At 40.7% G+C, this 15,984-nt stretch overlaps 3 protein-coding genes across 10 annotated transcripts; 2 read left to right on the top strand and 1 right to left on the bottom strand.

Moving 5' to 3' along the window:
* The first annotated feature begins 304 nt into the window (after positions 1-304).
* Positions 305-3,013, top strand: LOC104822376. Of its 2 annotated transcripts, XM_010553575.2 has the most exons (6): positions 305-818; positions 942-1,194; positions 1,546-1,644; positions 1,744-1,958; positions 2,431-2,544; positions 2,912-3,013. In XM_010553575.2, exons 1-5 carry the CDS (start codon positions 394-396, stop codon positions 2,504-2,506), a joined length of 1,068 nt encoding a protein of 355 aa, XP_010551877.1. In that variant the 5' UTR covers positions 305-393; the 3' UTR covers positions 2,507-2,544; positions 2,912-3,013. The 2 variants fall into 2 exon arrangements, with proteins under 2 accessions (XP_010551877.1, XP_010551876.1); XM_010553574.2 differs by lacking the exon at positions 2,912-3,013 and having other exon boundaries at positions 2,431-2,872.
* Positions 3,014-3,019: 6 nt separating this feature from the next.
* LOC104822377 (WPP domain-associated protein) lies at positions 3,020-6,327 on the top strand. 7 transcript variants are annotated; one of them, XR_773176.2, is made up of 5 exons: positions 3,020-5,480; positions 5,559-5,694; positions 5,783-5,901; positions 5,984-6,137; positions 6,226-6,327. XR_773176.2 is itself a non-coding variant. In XM_010553579.2 (4 exons), exons 1-4 carry the CDS (start codon positions 3,493-3,495, stop codon positions 6,044-6,046), a joined length of 2,292 nt encoding a protein of 763 aa, XP_010551881.1. In that variant the 5' UTR covers positions 3,020-3,492; the 3' UTR covers positions 6,047-6,220. The 7 variants fall into 7 exon arrangements, 3 of the variants coding, with proteins under 3 accessions (XP_010551881.1, XP_010551880.1, XP_010551879.1); XR_773175.2 differs by having other exon boundaries at positions 3,020-5,501; positions 5,577-5,694; XR_773177.2 differs by having other exon boundaries at positions 3,020-5,501; positions 5,559-5,663; positions 5,800-5,901.
* Positions 6,328-6,429: 102 nt separating this feature from the next.
* LOC104822375 (paired amphipathic helix protein Sin3-like 2) lies at positions 6,430-14,422 on the bottom strand. Its single transcript, XM_010553573.1, has 23 exons — positions 14,125-14,422; positions 13,894-13,972; positions 13,111-13,341; positions 12,817-12,997; positions 12,628-12,726; positions 12,350-12,523; positions 11,981-12,263; positions 11,526-11,662; positions 11,357-11,432; positions 11,238-11,273; positions 10,947-11,140; positions 10,706-10,860; positions 10,415-10,542; positions 10,033-10,287; positions 9,176-9,865; positions 8,995-9,080; positions 8,335-8,904; positions 8,131-8,231; positions 7,876-8,014; positions 7,632-7,784; positions 7,363-7,526; positions 7,120-7,231; positions 6,430-6,886 (listed from the first exon to the last, which is right to left on the bottom strand). Exons 2-23 carry the CDS (start codon positions 13,968-13,970, stop codon positions 6,764-6,766), a joined length of 4,164 nt encoding a protein of 1,387 aa, XP_010551875.1. The 5' UTR covers positions 13,971-13,972; positions 14,125-14,422; the 3' UTR covers positions 6,430-6,763.
* Between the last annotated feature and the right edge of the window lie 1,562 nt (positions 14,423-15,984).

Here is a 15,984-nt window from a genome sequence, read left to right as displayed (position 1 = left end):
GCATTAAAAATATTCCAGGAAAATGTTTTTTTTTTCAATATTAAATTATTAAAATGTTAGGTTTTCTTCAATTAAGTGTAAGGAGCGGAAAAAACAGAATCTAGTTTCTGTAGTGATTTGGACGCTGACCTTCACCAACAAGTCCGTTAAATGAAAGTTTCTTCCGTTAGATTGCCGTCGCCCTCTCGCTCGCAAACACAAACAGAAGAGACCAGAATCTAGAATTAGTGGGCTACAAAACCCACAAGAAAAATCATAATAAATAAATAAATGATATATTCATTAAAATGTTTCCATATGAATAAATATGAAATTCTTCCGCATCACGCAGCCACACAGTGGTTAGAGAGAGGGGGAGAGGAAGACGGAGCTCGGGTCTCGAGACGCTCGTTTATGGCGGCCGCATCAGCTCGAGCCTTCGCGCTCTCTCGTGTCACCAACCTTTCTCACAAGAAACCCATCCTTTACTCTCCACGGCCGCTGCCTCCGCCTTCTCCTCGCTGGCTCCCAATCCGCGGGGTTTCCTCCGCCGCCATCTGCTGTCTCAGCGGCGGCGGAGTCTCCTCCGACGACTCCTATGTCTCCACGCGCCGGTCGAAGTTGGACAGAGGTTTTGCTGTGATCGCCAACATGATGACCCGGACCGAGCCGCTTGACACGTCCGTTATCTCCAAAGGCCTTTCGGATTCGGCTAAGGACTCGATGAAGCAGACGATATCTTCTATGCTCGGACTCCTTCCCTCTGATCAGTTCTCCGTCTCCGTCGCCGTCCATGAGCAGCCTCTTCGTCGCCTTCTTATTTCCTCGATCATCGCCGGGTAAATTTCGGTCACTCTGCCTGATTTCTCGTTCATATCGGCTAATTCGAATAATCTCCGTCTGCGCTACGTAAATTGGGATTCGCTTCTTACGTTTCGGTGGTTTTCGTTCCGTGGTTCTAGGTATACCTTGTGGAATGCGGAGTATCGTATATCCTTGACGAGGAATTTGGATATACCGGTATATAATAGGCAGAAGGAAGAAGAATCTTCGAAGGAGAATGGTAGATTTGGTTCAGAGAAGGGAGAGAATGAGGAATTAGGGAATTGTTCTGAGGAATCGGAAAGGATGAGTCCTCAGGTGCTGGGAGGTTTGCCACCTGAAGCGTTGAATTATATCCAACAACTGCAGTCTGAGTTATTTAGCATGAAGGAGGTAATGTCAGATCCATGTTTTGTTTCGTAAGCTAACGTGTTGTCTTGGTGTGGGTGAACAATGGATTGATGCTAGAATCTTGTGTACTTTGGAGCAATATAAGTAATCTCTGTTTGATAAAGAATTTTGCAGTGCGGGCAGACTTTTGGAAGTAAAATTCTTGATAGTTGTTGTTCTTTTCATCATAACGTGTCGCTTTTTGCAAGCCGTTTGTCTTCAGTAGCCTATTTCTGCATGGTTTTTGGTTCCTGTGACTTGGGTTGATTCAGATATCTGTTTCTGTGTTAGTAATTGATGGGTGGTTTCTCATACTTTGAGTTTTGATCTTGTGTTTATACGTTTTTTTTTCAGGAACTAGATGCCCAAAAGAAGAAAACACTACAGATAGAACCTGAGAAGGGAAACAAAAATGACTTGCTGGAGTATTTACGCTCGTTAGATCCTGAGATGGTATTGAACTTTGAGGTTCCCTTGATATTTGTTTTCAACATCTTCATCTTCAAAATTCCTCTGTAACGTAACATCTGATGACTAAATTCATGTTGGTAGGTGACTGAATTATCTCGACCATCATCTCCAGAGGTGGAGGAGATCATAAACCAACTTGTCCAAAATGTATTGCAGAAGACGTTTGAAGAGAAAACTACTTCAGATTTTGTAAGAGATCCTACCGTAAGGACATCGGAGGGCAATCAAGAAGGTGGTTCTGAAATTTGTAGAACAGTAGGCACATCCCGGGATTATCTTGCAAAGCTCCTTTTCTGGTAAGTTTCAGGTTCTTACCAATCTTAACACTTTTGGTTGGTGGTCGAATTATTGCTTCTCTGAATGCTTACAACATTGGAAGATTTTGGTAAGGCTGAGGTTTCATTGACTACACACTGTATCTCAAATTGTCTGCTGCTACATTAAAAGGAAAAAACTATATCAATATAAGCTGGATCCAAATGGAATCTATAATAGTTTCTGCTAGGGATAGTCATTTCGGGTTTCGGTTCTATATATTTGGGTTTGGTTATTTTGGTTTTAGAAAAATCTAACCATTCGTTTTTTGTATCGAATTCGGTTCTTATTGATAAAAATATTCAAATTTCAAAGATTTTTTTTTTGTTTTTTCCGGTTATTATTTTTACTCGGTTCGGTTCGAGTTCAGAGAAATCATAACCATTCTGGTTTTATATCGAATTCGATTCGATTGCGGTTATGTGTTATTAATTTGGTTCTACGTGGTTTCAGGTGTATGCTAATGGGACACCATCTAAGAGGGTTGGAGAATAGATTGCATCTCAGCTGTGCTGTTGGGTTGCTGTAAATCATCACACCGTCCGCCAATGGAGAGGACCACACAATGTATATTCTCCCTTTTCCTTTGCTCTCCCAATTTTAATTTATAATCTCTTAAATCAAATCGTCAATTTTCATAATCTTCTCTCCCAAACTTATATAGTTCTTGTAGTTATAGTTTATATGAACATTATAGTAGAATTTTATAGCCAGAAAGAAATCATAGGAGAATGTAATAATCAACAAAGCTCTATGTGGTAAGGAATAGGGCATCATCTTCAGGCGGCAATAGTGTTTTTGTTCTTTTCCATTTCATGTTTTTTCTAGGTTTATGCATTTAAATTGCCCTTAGAAAAGGGGAGAAAGTAGATGGAAGTTAAAGGATTTGCTCCCATGTTTCTGTCTTCACTGGTGACGTTCTCTTAAATCCCAGAATATGACTGCAAACTATTAAAAGAAGACCAGGATTATGATGTTTAATCCCACGAGTGTTATGTTGGCTCATTCGTATAATAAAAGCCTAACTTCACTATTCATTAAGCCCTCGGCTCCATCCGTCGTCCATGGCTTCCCCGAGCCAAATCACCTCCGGCCCTCCTCCAAGGAACCGTGAGGAAGAAGAAGCTCCGTCCTCGGAGGCCACTGGCCGCAACTGCCTACGAGATCATGCGGTTCCTGATCTGTCCCTGGCTCGTCGGAGAGTCAGAGAATGATGTCTATTGGGTTTTGGATTGGTGGCTCAAGAACCGATGCGATACCACCGGTCTCCGCTAACGCTCTTTTTGTTCACAGTTTCCGTATGGCTAAATATAACTTGCTGAACAGTAAACGATCAATGCCCAATACATCCTTTCTGATGACAGACAAAGGACGTTCCCGATAATCCTGCGAACCAGATCCTTGAGAACAGGGCCAGTTTAGACCATCATCCTTTTGGTTAAGGGAAAGTGTTAAAAGAAATGTGAAAGCACGGTTATTTTTCCTCGGATCCATTCGCAAAAGCAAAGAGAAGAAATGGAGGATCTGATAAAGGACGTGGAAGAGAAGTTCAGATTCTCGGTTGCAGACTCGACGATGATGTTGCTTGTGCAACAAGCAATGGACAGAGCCCACGAGAAGATCAAAACAGGGCCGAGTGTTCTGCTCCGTCTCAACGCCATATCCGTGTTCTACGAGTTCGCCGTGATGCAACTCGACAGCTGTCTCAGCTTCGTCCAACAAGAAGCCGACAATTCGGTCCTCGAGAGTAACCACAAGGAAGAGCTTTACGACCTCAGAGAGATCAGAGACAGGCTTAATCGCCGTCTCTTAGAAACCGAACTGGCCATTCTTGAGAAAGACAGAGCCTTTCTGGAGATGTCCGAGAATGAGCAGAAGCTGAAACAGGTTCTTGAGTGTAAAGAAACCGAGTTGGTTCATTTGCAGGAGAATCTTGAGAGAAAGAGGAGCGAGGAACTCGAAGAATTCATCAATAGCAGCAAAGAGGTCGAATTCTCCGAGTTGAAGAATCTGGTAGATCAGCAAGTGATGCACATCAGGCAAAAGGTCGAACCGGAATACGGTTCGCTCGACGAAGAAGAAGAGAAAACGAATCCCAGGATCGATAACAACAAGATCGAGAAGATGGGTATAGATATCGACGTGTTGAAAGGCACAATGGATCTTGCTTTCAGCAAAATGCACAATGCCATTTTCTTATTTGAGTTGAGGCCGATAGAGCAGACATGGAGATGGTCGATAGAGAAAGATACTGAGGCTATACTGATTAAGGGTTTCATGGAGAATTGCAAGAACGACTTCGAAGAGGAAAGAAAGAAGCTAGAGAGGGAAGCCTCTGTCGTATTCAGAGACTTTATATCAGACTTCACTGTTCAGATCTCTTCAATACGTAGGGAGGTGGAGTGTTTCGCCATTCAGAACGAGAGCACGAGTAGGTCTCCGAGATCTGCAGCAAGAACTTCATTAGATGATGATTCTGATAATAATAATGGTAATAAAGATGAAGAAGAAGAAGAAGAAGAAGAAGATGCAGAGGCTGAGGAAGATGGAGGCAACTATGTAGCAAAGTTGATAAAGAACCATGAATCCATCATTAGGAAAAAAAGCGAAGAGCTCGTTCCACTGAAACCAGAGCTTATTACTAAACGGCAGAAGAACAATGATAGCTCGAAGCGGGTTATAGACGATATCATCACGAGACTAGACACTTTACTACTTGCCTTCAGCACAAAACTGAATCAAAATCTGTGGGATGATGATGATGATGATAAAGCTAAGATTTTGATGAATACTTATTCAGAGAGAAAGGCATCTGGAACTGACAATGATCATGAAGTAGTAGTCAGAGATAGTTTAGATGATGTCTGGCTGAAAATGCACAGAGGAACTGTTTCAGATGAAGCGACCGCCATTAGAACTCCGTGTGAAGACAAGGAAGATGCAGAGACAATGGCGATGATCTTGGAAGATACTTACTTGACACTTTTCAAAGGTCTCATGAATGGGTTTTGCACGGACTTGCAAGCTTATGGCATTTGGAATCTAATAGCAGAAGTTCTGCACGGAAATATTATCGACGAAATCATAAACAACGGAGAAGAGGAGATTGAGAGTGGAAAGATCAAATTTGAGATGAGGGAAGATATATGCAGACTGGTTTTAGACAATGCCTCAAGAAATTGTGCAGATTGTTTAGAGAGCAGCTTAAAAGAAGATGTGAATGGAGTTGTTTTCAAGGAAATGCTGAGGGAATGGGACAGAGTTACTGAAAGTCGTTGCAGAGATGAAGAACTCAGACAAGAGATAGATGGGATTCTGACACAAGAGATTCTGAAACAAGTTTCAGAAGATGCAAATAACCATGTAAGCGAAATACATGAACGATACGAATCAAGAAGCGAAAGGATGATTGAGGAGGAAAGGAGCAGAGCCCGTGGTTTAGTTCAGTGTTGCAGAAAAATGACGCAAGTCTCGGAGGATTTCGGGTCTAAGGTTCAAGAAAAGTTAAGGATGGTGACTTTCAGGTCAGTTGTTCGATGTCATTCCTCCATTTCTGAAGAGAATTTATGATCTTTTTGCAGATTACTGCTATTCTGCAGGTTGAAAGAATTAGAGATGAAGACGATCGATTGCATAGGTTCATTAAGAGAGAAAGAATCGGTTTACAGAAGGGCTTTCACTCTGAGGTGTGAGAATCTCAGAAAGGCAGAAGCTGAGGTTTCTTCTTGAGCAGATTAACGATTTACCCAAAAGAATTTATGAAAGATTGTTGATAAAATTTCCACCCTCGATGAAAAATTGTTAGTTTGATGCAATGTATAGGTTGATCTACTGGGAGATCAAGTGGATTTGCTGGTGGGAATGCTCCAGAAAACACTTTGGACGTTGCAACAACATCCTCGGATTCTCCAAGACAACCCAGATGTAACAACAAGCTTCTATTTGAACCATCTCTTTCAGATCTTTTAGGGTTTTCTGTATCTTGTTTCACAAGTAAACTCTGCAGATATCGGAGATTTCGAGGAAGATCAAGAAAGAGTTGTTGGGAGATGTTTCCTGTCGAGGATGAGCCCAGAGGATTGTTCGATGTTACGAGGCGCCGGCGGTGAGGGAGGGAAGCCATAAAGGGCAATTTCGGAAGCCTATCAAAGGATTGCTGAGTGAGTCTCACTTACCTGCCTATTAGTTAAAATTGTTCGTTTTTGTTTTGTAAGTTAAAGTTTTGGGCTAAAACGTTTGTTAATACAGTGGGCCCTAAACCCCACCCAAAATCAATTAGTAACCTTGACAAAGGCCAACTGTAAGCCCATTAAAGGCCCAATGGAGATCGGACAGAGGAGTAGGAACGTGGTGGCGCCTGTAAATACACCAAGACATGACTCCACGCGCGATTAAAGCGCGTAATGTAGTACAACAGAAGAGAAGACAAACTCCAGAGCCGAGTTAACTGGGTTAAAATCAGAAAGTTCCATCCTTGATAATAATAATATAATATTTTATACAATTTCTCAAAAGAAAATAACAAGGACCAAACATGTATAAGAACAAGAACAAACCTACTCCTGTTCTGTCTATTATGATGTGCCCTCTAAATATTTACAAACCACCTCTTACGTACACACGTAACATTTTAACCTCAGACCAATACAAGACGTACACATACACTTTACCCAGCTGTATATCTGCCTGTCTCAAGGCAAGTGAGACTGAGAAGCACTGAGAGAGTTACCTTTGTTGTGTGTGAAACAAGAGAGGAAACCCCCCCGACAAATGGAGCTTTTGTTTGTCATCTTGAGGCTGTGAGGAACCTGTGGAATCTTTCCACTCTATCCCGGTCATTCCCCTGAGGCGAGTTTCGCCTCTTTTTCCTCCTGTGGAAGAAATCTTCCGTGTCCAATACATACGAAATCTACAAGAACATGACAGATGGAAGAACCGGTGAATGGACAGGGGGAAAAAATTACAGATTGGTTTACAATTTTACATATCCAGATTTGGATAGAATCCAACAATGTCGATATTAAAGAATCTGATCCTTCGTAATCGGATGCCCAAGCCACGGTCTAATCCATATTTGGATCATGGTTTGGCTGGAGTATCACGTTTCCCACCCAAAATTTAAATAAAGACCGAGATCATTACCTTGTATGAAGAGCATGAGATCTTGCACTCGAGGCCATTTATGACTTCAGCACCATCCATGGCCTCGCAAAACGCAGAAAGATCATCCACACCAGCATATCTGTTCTTGTTTCTGCCAAAGTCAGCCAACAGATTGGTTAACTATCTCGCACTGTTAATACATATGCACTTTTTGGAACCATTACTTTATTCGCTTAAGAGGCAAAGTAAATCACTATAATTCCTTTTTAAGGGTTTTTATACCTTCGCAACACAATGTCACGTTGTTCCTTTTTCCCGGATGAAACAGAGAGGAACTCATTTTGCATATAGCTGGCAAAAGCGGGATCCATAGAAACTGCATATGCCTCTGGCTTTTCAATTATGTTGTCCATAAGCTGGATGGACAGACGAGGTGGCAATGATGACTGCAGATGAATTAGACAACGTACTAAGTTTTCAGCATCAATAAAATGACTGCAATTGCTCAGCTAAGACAAAAAAAAATATGGGTATGAGATCAGGGGTCTCACACATTCCAACCGGTAAATATTTTCTTCATGAAGAAGAACCCGGGCATTTTCGTAATAGACTGAGTCCACAAGCTTTCCAGGTTTCCGGAGCTTCTCGTATTCATGCAACTGAAGAAGCTTATTGTCCATGTCATCAGCTACGACAGCTTGGAGCTGCGACAGATAAAAGTCAGAATATCACAAGAAAAATACAGGATAAAGCTCAAAATATCCAAAATTTAAAACCATTGATGTCTGCATGAACCTGTTTAACCAATTTGTAAACCAGTTTGTCCAACGTGAATAACACATATGATTGATTTCCGAGAATAGCTCTGCATTCATCTTCAAACTTGGTATTATCAGCTGATCCATCAAGCAAACTATACAGTGCACTCAAAAATCTGTACGGCAAACAGAGGAAGGTACAGCTAAGACATAGGAATAAAAAGAAATTTTTTAATTGAATAGATAATAGTAAAATATATATGGTATTTGCATATAAATGACGCGAAGGTACCTTGCATAAGGATCAGGTGAGCTGGAATCCTTCGAATTTTTCCATTTCATCTCACAGCCGGCGCATTTCGTTTTAGCTGACGAAATTCTCTCATACAGGATCTGGAAAATGCACATAAAATCACATCTAGAGGCAACATATCTTGCAAGTAAAAGAATTATCAGACAAATTTGAACAAGTAATCATAATTAATGATGCACATACCTGGTGAAGCCTCAAAAGCACATAAAAGTCGTCATTCCCATAGAAAACCCTTGAATCTTTTTTTCTCTCATCGAGCAATATCGAAGCTACATGCTTGGAAAGAGGTTTGACAGACAAAAGAACGCGTTCTGACAATGGAAGCAAACCACCATCTCCTTCTGCAAGATGTGAGTCCATTCCCTCCGCTTCTCCTTCACTCTCAGCCTTACCATCAACTTCATCATGTCCACCATCTTCCTCCCCTCCATTCTCGTCCTGTGAGCATTCATCACCACCAGATTCTGTTCCTGATGCAACCTCACCAGCCTCAGAAGCATTGTCACTATCCACGTCATCAGCATCTTCATCATTTTCTCCTTCAGCCTCAGCTGACTGCTCTATGGGGGTGGACTTCACACCTAGATCTCCATAAACACCAAAATTGTCCTCGAAATCACCATTAGGTGACAATTCACCTTCTTCCTTCTCAACTTTGGATGGGCCAATAAATTCATTATAATTCCTATCGACTTTAGAAGCATCCGATAATATTCCATTTGCTAAAACCATTGATTTGCCAACGTCTCCACCCTGAGAAGACACCAAGACCATTGATATAAATTGAAAAAAGCAGATCCAAGACAGAGAACATGTGCTAAGAACGGAAACTGAGTACAGTACCTGAGTTGAACGTTCAATATCTGTGTTATCTACCCCATGATGTATCTTGGTGAAGTCATTTGGTCTTGGTTGAATACCAAGAGAACCTTGAAAAATAAAGTTAAGAAATGTATGCCAATGTCTTATGCTGAATAAAATACATAACCACCAGTAAGAAATTCAAATTCAACTCGGACAATACCTTCCATATCTCCGCTTCCTAGTTTACCATTAGTGTTTTCTACCCCACTTGAAGATGGTGCATTTGAAGTGGCTACTCTTTCATCAACTTCCATATCTCCGCTTCCTGATCTTTTATCAGACTCGTTTATGATCTCTTGGTCTTTCTGAGGTTTAACATCAGGGCAGGTAGCATCATCCTTAGTGGCAGCATCGACATCTTTATGAGTTTCTTTCCCTGAGGAATCCCTACATCCCAAACCAATCCCGCCATGTTTGGAAGCCCCAGATGAGGCATACTCGTCTCCATTAACAGCAAATTTTAGTTGTCTCGAACCCAACCCTGCTGGATCAGCTCTAGAGCTAATATTTGCTTCCCCATTGGCGGATGGACTGTGATTCACATCGGGATGCTTGGCTTTTGCAACATCTTCAACAGATTCTGTGCTCTTCGACCTGGGAGGAGCACCCAGCATTGGCTCCAGGAAGTTTGTCCAGAGCCTCAGAACCTTACTAAGCTGCTCTTTTGTAGAACATATCTCTTCACATGAAAATTGGACCAGTTTGTACAGGTCTTCATGAATACTTCCGTCAGAGAATTCATATTCAAGGTGTGAAATTATGGGTTGTCTGTAAACAGCAGAAATTGATAGGAGAATATCATCCTCCAACTGAGACCTCTCTTTCAGCTCCTTAATTTCAGACACCAAAGCTAGTCGTTCCACCAAGAAGAAACAGAAAAGAAAGTAATGAGAACGACCGAGCAATTGCAATAACAGAGCAGTGCCGCCCGAATTTATGCAATAAAACATGTCGAAAGAACATTGGCCACTCGAAGAAAGTTGACGAACAATGTCTAACATATGTGAAGGCACTTACATTTCATGCTCAAGTTCTTTGAATCCTGCTGCTTGAAATAGAAGCTGCGGTGGTCAAGGGATTTGTAATGGTTTTTATCATAAACATCTGCCCAGACCTTATTAAAGTCTTCACGACATTTTGTCCACTCATCTTGTTTCTGCTTAAGTCGAGTTAAAATAACAGGAAGTGCAGCAGCTGGATTCTTGCGTAATATGTCTATCACGTCAAGACCATGATCGCCGTAAAGTCTCTCTATGCACCTCAAATTCAGGGCTGTAATAAGTCAAAAAAGAGGATGAACAAGGTAAGAAACCAAAAGATGGAAGAGCAGAGGAAGGGGGAGCAGCAAGATCTACAAAACTATAGTTTCCAGAATCCAGATAAACAAAACCATACAGACCAGTGAAGTAGTCTTCCATCCGGAAGGAACCATCAAAACTTATTTTGTTCTCAGTGATGGTGTTCAACAAATCCTCTGCACGTTTAGCAGTAGACCCCACAGATTCCAACAACATGTCCAACTCAAATCTGTAATTAGCGGTAAGTTACACATAAGTTCCATAACAGACCAATATTTACTTCATAGAACAACAATATAAAAAGCAATACAAAAGCGGGGAAGTTTAGTACTTTTTGCATGTCATCAGTAACAAACGATCTTGTTTGCAACTAAACCCAATATGGAACTTACCTATCATCTTCACATCTGAACAAGCTTTCTTCATACTGGTTTCTCCGCATGTGCTTGAAAGAGTAATCTTCGCTTCCTGACGTGACAGAAACCCAGTGATCATTCAAAACCTCAGCTCCCAGCTCTGATCTTTGGCTGACAGATGGTATTGGATACTGCAAATAATGATAAAAGTTTTACATGTTAGTAATATAGCAGTTAATATGTCTGTGACGCAGCTTGGAACAAAAAATCTTATTACATCTGGAGGCAGGAGTCGGTAGCTTGGAGTGCAACGTTCACAATCAGATAGATCAAGCTCTTGAATAGATTTTCCCATATACTTCTCCCTGTAACGCTCCTTTTCTTTACCAGCCTCTGAATCACGCTTGTGTTCTCTTTCTTTTTCCTCCACCTTCATTGACATGGATAGATGTTCTTCATTGCTAAACGATTCTGCAGTAAATGTATAAGTAACATCAGAAATGTTCTCATAAAGTAGAAACCCAAGAGGCAAGTATATCAATGGACAAGTAAAGACTCTATTGCATACTTTTGCTCATAACACCAGCAAGGTGCTGGAACCCATCTGCAAAAAAAGATCGTTGTTAGAAACGATATGATTAACGATCAATAGTAAATTGATAAGGCAATTTCACAATTTTTGGATACCGATACTCTCACAACGCTCAAAGAATTGATTGAACTCATCCATGAGATCGGGGTATTTTCCAAGGAGATCAGAAACCTGAAAGCAAGAGAAGGAGATTACGGACTTCCCCTGGGAAACCACAATATCTGCCCTTCACTAATAAAAAAAGGCCATTTGATATAAACCTACCAAACTCTGCAGATCCTTCCTTTGGATTATCCCATTGCTAAAGATATTGAGGCACTTCAAAAAGGTCTGGTAATCATCTTGACTGCATAATCTCTCTTTGACTTTCTCGCAAAAGACGAATGCTTGGTTGTACATGCCTAACACAATAGAAGTAATGGTAAAAAAAGAATTGTAAATCTCAGAAAACAGAAACAGATTGATTGCACCATAAAATACTAGCTAACAAAATAGAATACAAATGGTTTTATTTCCCACACGAATGTAAGACTTTGGCCATCCATCAACTAAAGAAGGCAGAGAAAGCGGGCATGGCCTCACAAGGATAGACATCATCATAAGTGAGAATGTGCATTGAGTCTTTACTCTTGACAAGGAAAGTATTTAGGCGCTGAAGCCCATAAAATATAAATGCATAAGCATGCATTTTATTGAGCCTGGCACTGTAATTTCCTTACTTTTCAAATTATCTTTCTCAGAATATGAAGCATGACCAGAGTAGGCCTCAAAACCTTCAGTTCTTCTGGATGACTTCCTTTTCTCTGAAAAGTGTTGTAAATTATCTTGCTGTGTCTCTCTATCATCCAAATCCCGATTTCTCCTTTCTCTATTATCCTTTTCAACACGTTTCCTCTGCTCTCTATGCATCTTCACCGTCACCTTATCATCATTAGGGTCAGAACGATCAACACTATGATCACGGTCACCCCGGGAAGCAACAGCTCTTTCTCGTCGACGTTCCTGATGATGAAAGATGCATTGTCGCACAAAGGAGAGGCGTGACAAAAAAACAATCAAACAAGAAAAAGATGAAACAAATAGCATACCTTCTCCGTTTGTATTTGACGCACAGGAGGAGGACCTGATCCCCGATCATTAGAGGGTTGTGCCTGATCCCGGCTAAACTGGGGAATTTGTACTGAGTGGAATGCCAAGGACTCTGGCAAAAACCTAGTAAACTCTTCAAGCAAATCCGGGTGGTCTTCAAAAAGAGTAGAAACCTAGAATACAGATATCAGAAAGCTATAAAATGTCCAGAAACCAAAATAGATCCTATGTGAATGGACAGTATATCAAAGATGAAACCAATCCAGCATAACATTACCTCATTGTAGACCTCGTTGATATCCTTGTTCTCCTTCCGGTACATGTTCAAGATATCCAAGAAGGATTTATAGACATGATCATCGTGTTGGAACCGCCTCTGCATTGATAAGAAAGAGACTGACAAATTGATAGTCTATGCGCACGCTAAAGTTCATAACAGAATGTCGTGAGCAGATTTCTGTCCCACCTTGATTTTATTCACAAAGGTTATGGCTTCTTCAAATTCAACAGTCTTCTTTGGCAGAACTTCGTCTTCGGCAAGTGTTATTTCATATCCCCTAGGTAAAAAGGTATTAAATCCATATATTAAATTGTTATGTCCCTTGAACAACTCCTTCACCCGTGCAATCACACCAGCTGTGTCGGTCCTGCAAATGCAAAATGCAAAATGAAGAATAATCCCATAAACAGCTTAACCTTTCTTCTTTTTCAATGTCCAGCACTCAAAATTTCAACCCGGTAAGAATAACAGAAGTCTCACCTTTGAGCCTTAAAGTCTTTCATAACCTCAAGAAACGTATCATATTTCTCCCTTTGATCCTGAAACATCTCCTTCACTTCCTTCAGGTATGTCAACGCATCATTCGTTGTCAATTTCTGAGCGCTACCTCCCCCATCCCCAACGTCCCCCCCTCCTCCTCCTCCTCCTCCTCCTCCTCCTCCTCCTCCTGCAGCAGCAGCAGCAGCAGTTGGGATGTGAGATTGTCCAAACCTGCACCACATAAACCCTAATCAATCAGTAGACTTCTAAATAACAACAAACCCCAAAAAACTTGCATCCAGAGATCATATGCATGAAGTTGTTCCAAACACATTCGTTAACTGTTCATGCAAACAGCGTCTCCGACAAAGATAGAGTGCCCAAATCTGATAAGAATCGGCGATGGTTTCAAAACAGAATCCGACTCGGACAGTCACATCAGAGGAAATGAAAAGTTTTTCTTTTCACGGGCAGCAAGGAGATCCAAGCATCAACATACATATACTTCATCTGAGCGTAAGAAAATCCTACGATCACTAGCAAAATCGAGAAATTCACATATCAACCCACAAATCAAAATTACGGATTGACCACAAAAAACAGAATCAACTCGGGAAAGGAGGAAGAGAAGAGGAACAACACCAAGAATGGTCGACACATATACCTAGAAATCATTGAGGGAAAAAAGGAAAGTATAATCGCACAAAATCTCCGCTAAACCAACATACAAGCTCATAGATAGGATAGAGAATTGAATTTCGAAGTGACAAAGCAGGAACTCACGATTCGCCCCGGGAAGAACCCAAAGGTCGTTTGAATTGAGACCCAGAGGCATACACATCATCTCTTATCCGCTTCATTTCTGCAAAAAATAGCTAACGAGGTCAGAGGAAGCTGCAGAAAATTCACAGATTTTTTTGACGAAATCTGAACTGAAACGAGGGAGCAGTGAACCAAAAAGGGAAACACACCACCAGGAAAAACGAAATTTCTGGTAAGGTTAAAGAGGCTTACTTTCTGGCACTTGAGAATTTCTTGACGAAAGAACGAGAAAGGATGAAACACGAAACACAGATCTCTAGAATCAGAATAAGAATCAAGAAGAAACACTTGGATCACCGACGAACGTACATAGGTGGTATATACAGGATAATTCCGGTGAAACTTTCAATTTCAAAGTTTACAGACAACAACACTGAAGACGGTAGCTGATGATGTCGGAGAAGAACAAGAACACAGAGAAGACGGAGAAAAATGTGTGAGAGAGAGAGAGAGAGGCTTTCCAAGGAGTTAGCTATGGAAGCGAGAAATTTCGAATATGGAGAAGAAAAGGGGAAGGATTTGGAATGGAGGACTTCTTAGCTTCGTTTTGGGCCAATAAGATTAAAGTTTGGGCCTTAAGTTTCCGTAATGAAGCCATCACATGGTTTCTGCCTTTTATTATATCTAATTAAGAGAAGTGGTTAATTTCCTCGATATAAAACTACAACGGGCCCTAAAGTTTGTTAAGGTAAATTAGAAACCCCCTTTTTCAGGTTATAATTCGATTGGAAAATAAAAATATTTTAGTCGTCCATTCATTTTTTTTTTGGCGTTTTGGGCCGTAAAGGCCCATCGGAATGCTATTGCGGAAACTCGCTAGGGTTTTTAATGTGGAATCGCCGTCGAAGATCTATAAATTGAAGCAGGTCTGAACAATTGCTTCATCGTCGTCTACAACATTTTAGGGTTTCCTTTCCTCGGCCTTTCTCCGACAATATTTTTGAAATCTCTCTCTCTCTCTCTCTTTCTCGAGTTTGTTTCAGATTTCGGTCAGTTGATGAGAGAAATACTGCAACAATATGATGGAAAAAATCCCCATGATTCCAATGTATTTAAGTCTCTGATGATCGGAATTTCGTATTCTCTGCAAGATCTTTTGGTTTTCTGTTTCAATATTCCCCCTTTTCGATTTTTGGTATTTTGTTTTCTGATATCATACTGCCGCAACGGTAATCTCTTTGGAATGGTGAGAATCTCGAGATATGATGAATAAAATTTTTGGTCCGTGTTTCAGATTAATCGTGACCGAAAACTCTTCACCAATTTCTGATCTCGATTGTATCCCTCAATTAATCCTTCGATTTCGATGTCTTTTTGTTGTTTTTTTTTCTCTTTCATGATAGTTTCTTGTCAGCTGCTGAAATGAAATTGGCTCTGTGATTACTTGCCTGTCAAAAGGCAGTATACGCTATTCTGATAACAGAGCATGAGCTGATACTTTTCCATGACGAAACATGAGAGCCTTTTTTTTCCTTTCATTTTTTCTCCAATTATTTGAATTTGCTTCTGCGGTGATGAATTTATTGAAAAACTTCACATGTCAGACTTCAGAGATTTTTGCATAAAAAATCAGTGAGAAGAAAATTCAAAATCCTGAGCAGAAGCCTAATATTTTTTCATTGTGTTCCAATAATTGAATAGAAATGTTTCAATCGTAATGGAGTGTAGTATATACATCATGGTTCGTAGGCTCGTAGCCAATAGCCATAGTTTGAGGAATCAATGGAATGACGACAATGGACTTAACATTGACAAATGGGCTGGGTGTTTAATGTGCTTGGCCCATATAAGCCCAATTCTTTTGACCTTGTAAATAAATGATTAGCGGTTGATACTTGGGTCTAACTGTAATCAGTAACGTAATGACAAATAAGTGGTTGAAGGACTGATCGGTCGGCTTTTCCTAGGTTTCACAATGCTACATGTTGGATTCTGTGGGTGAACGGCCAGAATTCTCGTTGATATAACATTAATACGTATTTATACGTTCAAATACAACGTAGATTATCTGAGGTTTTTGATGGATGAGTTCCTCTTTCAAGGGGCAGGCTT

The sequence above is a fragment of the Tarenaya hassleriana genome, unplaced genomic scaffold (assembly GCF_000463585.1).
Source record: "Tarenaya hassleriana unplaced genomic scaffold, ASM46358v1 Cleome36, whole genome shotgun sequence".
NCBI classification, from domain to species: Eukaryota; Viridiplantae; Streptophyta; class Magnoliopsida; order Brassicales; family Cleomaceae; genus Tarenaya; species Tarenaya hassleriana.
The sequence above is the reverse complement of the archived record's forward strand: the minus strand, read 5'-3'. Positions and strand labels throughout refer to the sequence as shown.

Bases quoted from the DNA above. Each gene is read 5' to 3' on its own strand.
- LOC104822377 (XM_010553577.2), top strand. From the start codon at position 3,493: ATGGAGGATCTGATAAAGGACGTGGAAGAGAAGTTCAGATTCTCGGTT. The intron at 5,502-5,558 runs GTCAGTTGTTCG...ATCTTTTTGCAG, and splicing joins TTAAGGATGGTGACTTTCAG to ATTACTGCTATTCTGCAGGT. The intron at 5,902-5,983 runs GTAACAACAAGC...TAAACTCTGCAG, and splicing joins TTCTCCAAGACAACCCAGAT to ATATCGGAGATTTCGAGGAA.
- LOC104822375 (XM_010553573.1), bottom strand. From the start codon at position 13,970: ATGAAGCGGATAAGAGATGATGTGTATGCCTCTGGGTCTCAATTCAAA. The intron at 12,524-12,627 runs GTAATGTTATGC...TCTGTATTCTAG, and splicing joins TCAACGAGGTCTACAATGAG to GTTTCTACTCTTTTTGAAGA. The intron at 10,288-10,414 runs GTCTGTATGGTT...GACTTATTACAG, and splicing joins GATGGAAGACTACTTCACTG to CCCTGAATTTGAGGTGCATA.
- LOC104822376 (XM_010553575.2), top strand. From the start codon at position 394: ATGGCGGCCGCATCAGCTCGAGCCTTCGCGCTCTCTCGTGTCACCAAC. The intron at 1,195-1,545 runs GTAATGTCAGAT...TTTTTTTTTCAG, and splicing joins AGTTATTTAGCATGAAGGAG to GAACTAGATGCCCAAAAGAA. The intron at 1,959-2,430 runs GTAAGTTTCAGG...ACGTGGTTTCAG, and splicing joins CTTGCAAAGCTCCTTTTCTG to GTGTATGCTAATGGGACACC.